Here is an 11863-nt window from a genome sequence, read left to right on the forward strand (position 1 = left end):
GATGAACTCTGGGAGGCATGCAAGACTGCTTTCTTTACTATTCCTGATGACTTCATCAATAAATTGTATGCATCCTTGCCAAACCGCATGGATGCAGTCCTTCAAGCTCATGGTAGTCATACAAGATATTAAATTTGGATCTCACAGCACCACTACTTAATTTGCTGACATTTTTGTATTTGCAGTAAATTCGTTCAATTTCTGGCAACAAAACTTTTGTCTTGCCAAAATTTGACCTTTCTGTCTTGTTTAAATGATAAATCTTTTTTCAGTGAAACTAATTTATTTCATTGCATTAATCATCATTTGGGAGGGTTTTAGCTTTTCATATGAGCTATTTCTAACACCAATTGATTAATTAAAAGTCAGGTTAATAGCAGGTGTTTCTACAAAATAGATAAGCGACAAGACTTTTGTCAGGGACTGTAGTAGGTTTACACATGCAAGGCATTTTCTTTGGTATTGAGGTGCAGAACAATAAACATTATGTAGAATACATAAAGAAAGAGACCGAAAGTACTACAGGTCAAGAATCATATATATTTACTATTTAAATTACAAAACTATACAATTATACTATGGTATAAATAGTATTTTCCCTTTGAAGTAAACCTGGGGAGCTAGTCTGAATGGGCCCAATGCAGCTGATGACATTAATATCTAGCAAGTATTGTTATTTTTAATTTACAGGGGCTATGCTGAAGTTTGTCAGTAGAGTAGATGCTGCATCATCAGTTGATACAGTTGATCCAAATCCAGCCTCAGCCAGTACAGACGTGCTCAAATTTGTTGGTACCCTTACAGCTCATTGAAATAATGCTTCATTCCTCCTGAGAAGTGATGAAATTAAAAGCTATTTTATCATGTATACTTGCATGCCTTTGGTATGTCATAGAATAAAGCAAAGAAGCTGTGAAAAGAAATGAATTATTGCTTATTCTACAAAGATATTCTAAAATGGCCTGGACACATTTGTTGGTACCCCTTAGAAAAGATAATAAATAATTGGATTATAGTGATATTTCAAACTAATTAGTTTCTTTAATTAGTATCACACATGTCTCCAATCTTGTAATCAGTCATTCAGCCTATTTAAATGGAGAAAAGTAGTCACTGTGCTGTTTGGTATCATTGTGTGCACCACACTGAACATGGACCAGAGAAAGCAAAGGAGAGAGTTGTCTGAGGAGATCAGAAAGAAAATAATAGACAAGCATGGTAAAGGTAAAGGCTACAAGACCATCTCCAAGCAGCTTGATGTTCCTGTGACAACAGTTGCAAATATTATTAAGAAGTTTAAGGTCCATGGAACTGTAGCCAACCTCCCTGGGCGCGGCCGCAAGAGGAAAATCGACCCCAGATTGAACAGAAGGATAGTGCGAATGGTAGAAAAAGAACCAAGGATAACTGCCAAAGAGATACAAGCTGAACTCCAAGGTGAAGGTACGTCAGTTTCTGATCGCACCATCCGTCGCTTTTTGAGCGAAAGTGGGCTCCATGGAAGAAGACCCAGGAGGACTCCACTTCTGAAAGAAAAACATAAAAAAGCCAGACTGGAATTTGCTAAAATGCATATTGGCAAGCCACAATCCTTCTGGGAGAATGTCCTTTGGACAGATGAGTCAAAACTGGAGCTTTTTGGCAAGTAACATCAGCTCTATGTTCACAGACGAAAAAATCAAGCTTTCAAAGAAAAGAACACCATACCTACAGTGAAACATGGAGGAGGCTCGGTTATGTTTTGGGGCTGCTTTGCTGCGCCTGGCACAGGGTGCCTTGAATCTGTGCAGGGCACAATGAAATCTCAAGACTATCAAGACATTCTGGAGCGAAACGTACTGCCCAGTGTCAGAAAGCTCTGTCTCAGTCGCAGGTCATGGGTCCTCCAACAGGATAATGACCCAAAACACACAGCTAAAAGCACCCAAGAATGGATAAGAACAAAACGTTGGACTATTCTGAAGTGGCCTTCTATGAGTCCTGATCTGAATCCTATCGAACATCTATGGAAAGAGCTGAAACTTGCAGTCTGGAGAAGGCACCCATCAAACCTGAGACAGCTGGAGCAGTTTGCTCAGGAAGAGTGGGCCAAACTACCTGTTAACAGGTGCAGAGGTGTCATTGAGAGCTACAGAAAACATTTGATTGCAGTGATTGCCTCTAAAGGTTGTGTAACAAAATATTAGGTTAGCGGTCCCATCATTTTTGTCCATGCCATTTTCATTTGTTTTATTATTTACAATATTATGTTGAATAAACAATCAAAAGAAAAGTCTGATTTCTATTAAATGTGGAATAAACAATGGTGGATGCCAATTACTTTTGTCAGTTTCAAGTTATTTCAGAGAAAATTGTGCATTCTTCGTTTTTTGTGGAGGGGTACCAACAAATTTGAGCACGTCTGTACAAGCACAGACCCAGTCCAGACGTCAACAAAACAGGGTCAATTTCCACTGGAAGCCTAGAAACATTTCAGCAGCGTACCGTTTATCCTGCTCCACATTAATTAATGTTTTTAATATGTCCTTTTTGTGCTTCTACTTTCTTCACAGCTCTCTGTGACCCGCTTTGGTTCCATAATCTGCACAGCTACATATCCCACAGGGAGCATTTCCGAATAAGAGTGTTTTGCCTGCCTGATTTTGCTGACATGTTTAGATTTTGTTGGAGATTAGTGCTTGCTTTTTGTGCTGCTTCATGGCTGGTGCAAATACTGCATCATGCTGTGCTGTTTCTCTAAGCCTAATAGCTTATATCTTGCCTGATATCATCCACTCGGTGGAGTGGGTGGATTCAGATCCAGGCAAACTTGGATATGGACCAGCTGCACGGTGGGAGATTTCTAGAGAACGACCATTGTAATTGCCAGTTCTCAGTTTAGGCAACAGAACGACTCTGTTAAGTTCTTCCAACAGAAAACAATAGCCCCTGTCTGGCAAGTTGTGAAAATCTCCCCAGGTCAGATTGATGAGTAGCTGAATGGGTATGCAGTGCTTATCTGGACACGGTGATGCTGTTGATAGTGGCACTATTAAGGGAGGGACAAGTCCCACAAGTACACCCCAGTCTACGTATCGGACTGGCAAAACAGCCTATTATTGTATGAGAGGGCTTGACAATATCTTGTTTCAGTTTATAAGAAAGAATATCTCTGATAAAAACTAAAATGTAGACTAGAGCATTGTAATGCATAGTATATAATTAAGCTTCTCGTTTGCATGATTTGACATTTTCCCACAGCTGTGGGGGGGCAAACACACTGATGTGACGTTAATTCCTGTAAACTTTGTCATAAGCTACATGTTCAGGCAAGTGGAGCTTCGTCATTTGGAGTTATAATGTAATTGGTAATGTCAGGTCACATAAAAACCTTCACAGACTGCCAAAGTCTCGAGTGAAGCAATATTACAGGCTAGAGATATCAGGTATCACATGAAAATCCATCAGTTGTAAATACATAATAACAAACAATAAGGGCGGTACAAGTACTTCAGTCTGATTGTCGGTGAAAACTCTAACTGCCAAAGAGCACAAACGTTGAAGGTAGAGTGTCAACTTTCCTCTCTACATCGTGGGAGACTATACCTTTGTGATGCCTTTTATAATGATTTCTGTGCAGTGAGGCTTATAAAACATGATGAACTGAAAAGTGGGAGCTGGATCCAAGATTTTGCTGGGGCTATGATCCAGATCCTTCACAAACCACTTGCTGTTGACTGTCCCAAAGTCAGCAGGAAATGAGTGGAGTGTTATTGTGTTTGTTTGTTAAGTATGCTGCTGTAAATGTATTTTGGGATTGATAGAATTGGGAGATAATACAATTCTCTAAATGTGAATACTGTGGAAAGCATCTGACCTTTTTGATTATCCCTTTAAAATGGCTGCCTCACAGATAAACACATCCCAAGTGGGACAAAAAACTCTCCCCCAGATACTTAGTCAACAAGATATTCTGCTCAATGAAAACACAAAAACTCCCAACTAGCTGGAACCCAGATGTGCTTTGACATTTGACCGCCTCTCTCAGAAATCCTTTTAACTTAACTGGAAATTTGATCATTCAAACAATAATAATAATTAATAAAGATGTAGGCTTTTGCCTTGACCAACAATTCTCCCTCCTTTCTGGCCAGTTAGATGAACCCAAATCCTTTGGAAATCAGGCAGTAGTGTTAGCTTTCAGAAAAGAGATCAATCAAAAAAAAAAAACAATAATAAAACAAGAGAAAAAAATACCTGGAACAGTTCTGAAAATCAGATTTAAAATCTCAGACACCACTGGTTTGATTTAAATGAAATGCTTCCTATGTGCCTGTACAATATAATTTAACACAAACACTAAGATATGTTTGTATTAAGATTTTATGTACAAAATCTCAAGAATACATTCTCTGCAGGGAGACCGAGCTAAAACAAAAGAAGTAATTTGATATCGTAAAGACATTTATGGCTTTGTCATTTTACTTACAAAACCTTAGGGATTTGTGAACTATAATAAAAACAAATGAGCTCACAAAAAACACCCCTGAGAAAGTTCCTGTTTTGTTGAATTCCTTCAAAGTCAAAATATGACGTTTTGTGGGTTTTAATGTAAACAAAACAGAGAAATGTTAAACAACAGTGTGCTATGTCTCCATAACCAGGAATTTATCACATTGTATCAACGTATCATGTTGTTAACATGGAATGAGATGACCCGAAGAGTTCTATTTGAAGTATAAATGAAAATTAACCCATATCAATCCATGTGTTACGTTTGCGTCGGAGAGAAAGGAAGCTGTAGGGAGTCGCCTTGTGCAACAACATAACCCTTGCCCTGGGGGAACCACGCCTGCAGAGCTTCTGTCCAGCTGCCAGTGTTGCAGAAAGTCACCAGGATGTCAAACACTGTGGACGGAGAGAGACTTCATCAACAACAAATACAACATAGCTTCAGTTGTACTGCGTATAAAAAAGTGATTACTCGCCTTGATTAACAGCCAGGATCTTTGAGTGGAAGTTCTTAATGTTGTCTTTCTTCACCATGTACTCATCTATGGGCAGCCTCGCCGTCTGAACGCTCAGGTCTCTGGCCCTCGAGAAACTCAACTTCTGCAGACAGCAAAATGCATTAACATAATCTCATTGCATTAATATGAGGAGCTACTGGATTTTACTCGACCTGGATAAAAAAAGGAGGTTAATTATACACTGAATCAAATGGAAAACTGACGTCTAATCAGTCATATTGAATAAGTTGATTGGGTTGCTGCCATGTGATGTCAATGTTGTGCAGTTATAATCCGTCTCAGTGTAAAATACCTTCTGGATGCTTTCATCCACAAGGCCCCCGAGGACATACACTTTGTCAGCATCTACTGTTTCTAAAGCTGTAATAAAAGAAGATTCAAAATAATATCAAAGACAGTCAAATATGCAAAGAAACAAGGACACACACATTATATATATATATACATATATATGTGTATAGTGAAATGCTTGTTGTAGTATTAGTAGTAGCAGTAGAAGTAGTTAAAAGTTATAGTTGTAGTACTGTACCTATGATAAGTTAAGGACGCATGAACGTGATCAGAGTGCGCCCCCTGCTGGCCTAAAGATGCATTTCAACTAAAAACTTTTTATAAATATCTATAAAATTTAACCCTTCTTAAAAGTAAATCTGTTCTGCATTAACATATTTTTTTCATAAATGAGACAAAACCTTCAAACCTTCTTCAGCATCTGGTGTGAGGTAGACGATAGTTTCAGGAGGAAAAAGGTTCAGACAGCTGTCTTCTGTTATGTCCATCTGAAAAATGAAAATAATTAAATAAATACATTTAAAAAAATAGAAATAAAATGTGCAGCTAAATATTCAAACTATTCCTGTCCCAGATTACAGAGGAAGTGAATGAACTGTGATCTCTGTTTATGGCACAAACGCAGTGAAATAGCCTTAAAGTATAATTTGTACGTTTCACCATGTTCACAAGATAATTAACCTATAACATATGCAACACATTATATTTATTTGACAGTTCAAAAAAATTTCGCTTACACCTTTTTTTCAGGTTCAGTTGTTTCAGCTGGAGGGTTACAGCTTATGTACATCTTGTGTTTTCAGTTTTTGAATAAAAAACTGCTGCTTTAGTTCAAAGCTTTTAAATAGGAAAAACAAAGCTACTAACAAGATTTGTTCTGCTTTATGCTTCCTTTTCAGTTGAAGATGTGAACAACAATAATCACCATGTAGTTGAGGAAGCCATCGTTCATTCGAAGGCACTCTCTGTAGACACGACTGTCTTCTCTCAGGTCTGTCAGGAAAATGTGAAACGGTCGCACCGCCTTCTTGTTCGACCCGTACAGCCTCCTCAGCTGGCCAGCCAGTCGACTTATCTCCTGAACCAGACAAACATACACAGTTGAAGGGAAGTGAAGCTCTTTGGAAAAACATTATGTGACACAAATACGGCTGCCATCTAAATTCTTAACAACAGGCTGTTTGATAGTTAATGATGCCGTTTTGTTCATCAGGCAGGTACCTTGTCCGACATGCTGTCCGTCATACTCAGGTCGACACAGAGTTTGAGCCCTGTGGACTGAGCCTCAGCTAAACGCTCTTTGGTGATTGCTTTCATGACCCGTTTGGTAAACTGAGGATTATCTGCTCTAGCACCTGTATGACAAAAACACAGGAATGACAGGTGTTCTGGTTATAGACTGCAACGTAACGTACTTTCACTTTAAGACTCCCTACAAACACAAGACGAGCATTTGATCCTCTTCAGGTGAGCTTTACCCGACTCCTGCTCACGGTGGAGCTTCCTCCTCTGCTTCTCTTCTTTCCTCTTGCTTTTCTTCGCTGCCAGCTGCCTCTCCCAGTTTCGCTGCTTCCTCAACACATTCCTCTGTTCATGAAACAGACACCATTAACAGTGTAGAATAACTACAGATCTACAGATTTTTATAGGATACTACATTACAGATTGTTTAATTCATTCATTAAGTAATAAGACCATGAGTTTAAATGCTGGCTTTTAGCTTGTTGAAAACTGATTTTTGATCTTATTTGAAGATTGGGCTTTTAAAAACATTTTATGCACCAAATGGTTCACAAAAGTTTCTGAAATCGTGGAGAATCATGTTTTATCAACCGAAGTCATCTAAAAACATAAAAAATACCTAAATTAGAGATTTGAGGTGGTCACACCTGAGTGAAAAAACAAATATGCTAACTATGTAAAATTAAAATTTTGGGTGTTTCTGACTGCACGAGACTACTTCAGAAATCAAATAAGATCATATAGATTTTTATACTGTGGTCCCAAGAAACAATTTTTAATTTAGATTTATTTTTATAGTTGAAATAAAAACAGCTTTTAATGTATGACTGACTATTGTGTGTTGTGTGTATATATATATATATATATATATATACATATATACATACATATATACATATACATATACACATACACACACACACACACACACATATTTAAATGTATTTTAACCTTTGTGAAAAGTCTTTGAGCACCATGTAAAGTGCTCTATAAATAAATTGTATTATTATTATTATTAGTGGTAATAATAATAAGGTAAGGTTGCTAACCTGAAAATGCACATTTAAAGAGGTTTAAAAGTTGTCCAAACTGAAGGCTAAGTAAACAAACTTACTGAAAATGCATCTTCTCTACCTGGCCTGTCTTCCACCACATCAGTCTCCACGTCTATCTGAAGCAGATCTATCCCCTCAGAAACTCCATTCAGCTGCATTTCACACACATCTGAGTGAATATGGGCCATTTCAGTCTGCTGCTCTACTCTGTATCTTCTGACTCCAGCATCACCTAAAAAAGACATTGTTTGATTCCGTAAATGTCCAGAAATGTCAACAAAGAATGCTGGATTTGAGTAAATCAAAAGAGAGAGCGCCTAATTCTGTGTGAGAAGTCGTTTAATAACATATATCATTTTTTAAAAGTTGCAATAACTGTTCTTAAAATAATAGTTTTTCTGAAATTCATTAAAGCACATTAAAACAACCTATGAATGATGTAAATGCAGAGAGAGAGAAGGAGAAAACACACCTCACTTGAAGAAGTCGCTTCCAGGTTGCGAACATGTGAGCGGCGCATGTGAATGACGTCAGAGTAAACAAGGTGGAGAGAGAAATTGGGCTTCATGGACAAACCTTTTCAGCCGGCCATAAATAATCTACAATAAATCGCAAATTCGGTGTTTTGTGTTGTTAGTATAATGTTTATAAATAATAATATATTTAAATAATCCAACAATACAAACACACTATCTACTCATAGGCAACAGTAGTTTAATTTCCGCTAACACGACAGAAGCGGCAGTCACTTAACATCCATCTCCAGTAATCCACAAGCATAAACTTTGTTGTATTATTTTAAACATCAAACTACATCGGTCAAATATCCCAGAGATGTTTTACTTTCCTCAATGCCGCCACGGAATTTTGATTGCATTTCTGAAAATACAAATGACAACAGGCTATATAGGCTGCTGCTGCTGTTAGGGACCTGTATATAATATTTTCCAAAGAGACAGTCTTTGTTCCTTAAGAAAGAAAAACTGGAATGTACCTATAAGATATATGATCATTCAATAACATGATTAAAGAAATTTCTTTGTGATCATTCATCAATGGTGGTTCCTGCATTTTACGATGTTAGTTAGTAACCTATTGTTGATTAGAAACAAAAGAACGTGCATATTTCGCAGTATTCCTAATTCACAGTTTTTGGAAATAAGATAATTTGGTTTTCAATGAAAGCTGCTAACACTTGTTAAATGGTATAAGGCAAATATCTTAACACACAGCAGGTATGTTCCTAAGTCATTGCATTAAATATTACAAATACAAAAGTCATATATGATTTTAGCATAAGCATGTTGAATAAGTACAACATTTTATTATATTATTACTTGCCAATCCTGATTTATTAAACTCTAAACTGCATTTTCAACCCTTTCAGCAAATGATCGATTATGAGATAAAAGTAGCACACAATAAAATAAAATAAAACTTCAAACTTTTATTCTATTAACTATTAAGTAAAACTTTAAAACTTTATAAACTTAATTAAACATCCGCAGAGGGGCGCTATTTGATTTACGTAAGGGACGTTTTACCGCAGTTAGGATTGGTGAGTAATCCCTTTATTTATTAATTTATATCGTATATGTCTAGAAAAAAACATAACTTATGTAAATGTTGAGCGTTTGGTAAGTAAATTAGTTAGACAACAAAATACTGGTTGAAGGTTCGTTCCGTTGTCGAGCTAATTAACGGTAACGTTGAACGCATTGTCTTATTAGCACAGCGTTAGCTAGCTAGCTTAAAGTTATCCCCTTACTTGCCCATACTTTGTATTATCAAGAACAATATTTTACCAATATTTTAAAAATTGTGGGTGTTAGAAACGTGTTAATTCTACAAAGATAAACCTTCACATTCAGCCAGGCTCAAAAAAATGTGTCACGGTCGGTTTGGACTGACAATGTAACGTGAAGCTAGCGGTAGAAACCTAATGGGCTAAAACGTGAACCGTTAACTTAGTGTTACGTGAACCAATGATTAACTTAGTTACATCCCAGTAACTTGTACAATTTACAGTCTGCTTGGATGTCTAAGACATGATACACGGTAAGTATTTAAGGAAATGCTCGCAAAATGCTGCTAAAATCATTATTGGGCCATTTTTAAGGCAAGTGTTAAGGTGTGAGAATCGAGGTGGGAAGTGTTGGTACAAGCTAGCATCAGCTAATTAGAGCGCTTTATAATAACAATCATCATTATTATGTGGATTAATCACTGTATTGTAGGTGGAGAATTATTCAATTCAGTTTTATTTATACAGTGTCAATTCACAACAAAAACCATCTCACACTGTTTTTGTTTTGTTTTTTGGGATCCAGCCTGTGCTTCAGCCAACAACTGAATAGAAAAAAAGTTGGTTTCCTACCGTAAATCAGACAAAATCTAGTCAGGGTAATTTAAATAAACTTTCAAAATACAGTTGTTTTTTGAGGTTACTAACTAAATCGACATTATTTAATAATAATCTTTATTTGTAGAGCACTTTTCAAAAACAAGTTACAAAGTGCTTTAACTTAACAAGTGTAAAAGTGCTTTAACAAGTGTAAAGTGTTAATCACTATTTCAAAATGGCGTGATAGTGTAATAACGTTACAACAGTAAGATTAAAAACGACTTCTGTTTCTCTAACACTATGCTATGATTTCTCCATGTGGGATTGACATTAGAGTAGAAGAATCCATAATGAATTGGCTTTGTGTCTCTGTTTCCAGCAGTTTATTACCAAAACACCTGAAACTTAAAATGAAGCAAGGAATCAATTCGTCATAGCTTCAAATGTTTTGTTGTAGTGAGAACATTGTAAAATATGTTAATAGTTGTAATATATGTGTTTTCTTAGACAAGCCTAGTCATTATCACTATTAAACTGTCAACTATCAAGTGTATCATCATGCCGAGGTAGGTTGTCTTGCCGCGATATTTGATCATGAACAGGAAGTAGCAGTTAATCTCGTTTGTAGTCGGAAGACAAAATCTGGTGCACATTCGGTCTGTTGCTATCGAGCTTCACTTAACGTTAAATTTGAATATCTCGTCTTTTCTTCAGTGACATCATTTCTTTCTCGCGTTATTTACCAGTATGTAAAACCAGCATTCAGTCAACATACATGTCTTGATTGCTTGATGACAATATCGGCTCTAAAACGATGGTTATACCCGTGTTGTTGTTAGCATTTGAAGCTAACACGCGGCCATGCAAGCATCGCAGCAACCAATAAGAGACTCAGAGGAGGGATTAAGCCGCCAGACAGCATCCTGGGTATTTTAAATAAATATCATTTTAGATAATGTAACAGTTGATAAAGAGACTTTCATGAGAATAGCTGTTATGTATAGCCTGTGTTTTGTATTCTCAGCAGAACGATGTTAAAATGGATTTCCGGAAGAAAATATTGTCTTTAAGGTGCTTTTAAAATGTTTTTATATCTTGTTAACAGATGCGGATACATGTACATATTGTGGTTTTTATTCTGTTTATTCCGTTAGCTGACGTTTTAGATGTTCTTTGTGGTCGTTTTGTCCTTATAAACGTTTGATTTACGGTGTTTCGTGTCAGCACCATGACAGTGAAGCCCATGATCCTCATACTAGTAGTGGGGCAAGCGAAGTTTAACAGCAAGACTATACTTTCAGGGATCATTTCTATAGTTTCTAACTTGAGAAATGTGTTTCTAAAATGTTTGGTCTCGCTAACCACGATGAAGAGTAGGTGATACTCCTTCCTGAGCGCGAAGCGGGTAGAGAGACTTGATTTGTTTCATATGCTCTCTACTTTTGATGACCGTTCACTGTCTCCTCGGGGACGATGAGGGAAGGAGTATGATCAGAGTGGTAGTGCAATGCTGTTGAAAGTAAGAAAAATTAGAGTTTTAAATATTATATATCTGAAGTGAGCATGACATACATATAAAGTTAACTGTAAACATGGTGCTTTTATAAAGGACTGATGACAACATAATTTCAATACCTTTACTAAATTATATTTTATTATTGATATGTATGTACTTAATTATTTCTCATTCATAGCATTGATAACTTATACTCTACTACATTTCAGGGAGAAACGGTGTGTTATTTAAATCGTCTTTGGTTTATACCACTCCATTTATTCGTTTGTTATTATAGTTACCAGATACTTTGTGGATTATGATTTTACCTACAAATAAAACAAATTATATAGTTATAACATATGCTGCATTTTAATAGAAAATAAACTACCCAAAGTGGCTCAAATGAATAAGCCTTCGACCAGCT

The 11863-nt window shown here is 36.6% G+C and overlaps 1 protein-coding gene and 1 non-coding gene across 2 annotated transcripts; one reads left to right on the forward strand and one right to left on the reverse strand.

Moving 5' to 3' along the window:
* Positions 1-4344: 4344 nt before the first annotated feature.
* On the reverse strand, positions 4345-8153 carry trmt10b (tRNA methyltransferase 10B). The gene is made up of 9 exons (XM_038730123.1): positions 8070-8153; positions 7657-7829; positions 6779-6887; positions 6522-6655; positions 6226-6378; positions 5710-5788; positions 5302-5369; positions 4968-5091; positions 4345-4887 (listed from the first exon to the last, which is right to left on the reverse strand). The coding sequence occupies exons 2-9, from the start codon at positions 7783-7785 to the stop codon at positions 4751-4753; spliced, it is 933 nt and encodes a 310-aa protein (XP_038586051.1). The 5' UTR covers positions 7786-7829; positions 8070-8153; the 3' UTR covers positions 4345-4750.
* A 3073-nt stretch (positions 8154-11226) lies between these two features.
* LOC119913798 lies at positions 11227-11442 on the forward strand. The gene has a single exon (XR_005446635.1). It is a non-coding gene; the product is annotated as a small nucleolar RNA U3 (small nucleolar RNA).
* Positions 11443-11863: the final 421 nt, after the last annotated feature.

The sequence above is a fragment of the Micropterus salmoides genome, unplaced genomic scaffold, assembly GCF_014851395.1.
Source record: "Micropterus salmoides isolate LMB-PRFRI ecotype aquatic unplaced genomic scaffold, ASM1485139v1 Ms_hic_scaffold_2, whole genome shotgun sequence".
Lineage (NCBI taxonomy): Eukaryota > Metazoa > Chordata > Actinopteri > Centrarchiformes > Centrarchidae > Micropterus > Micropterus salmoides.

What these genes read in the sequence shown, in the direction of transcription:
- trmt10b (XM_038730123.1), bottom strand. Translation starts at nt 7,785, where the DNA reads ATGGCCCATATTCACTCAGATGTGTGTGAAATGCAGCTGAATGGAGTT. An exon ending in CCACCGTGAGCAGGAGTCGG is followed by an intron (nt 6,656 to 6,778) that starts GTAAAGCTCACC and finishes TTTGTCATACAG; the next exon opens with GTGCTAGAGCAGATAATCCT. An exon ending in ATGGCTTCCTCAACTACATG is followed by an intron (nt 5,789 to 6,225) that starts GTGATTATTGTT and finishes TTCATTTTTCAG; the next exon opens with ATGGACATAACAGAAGACAG.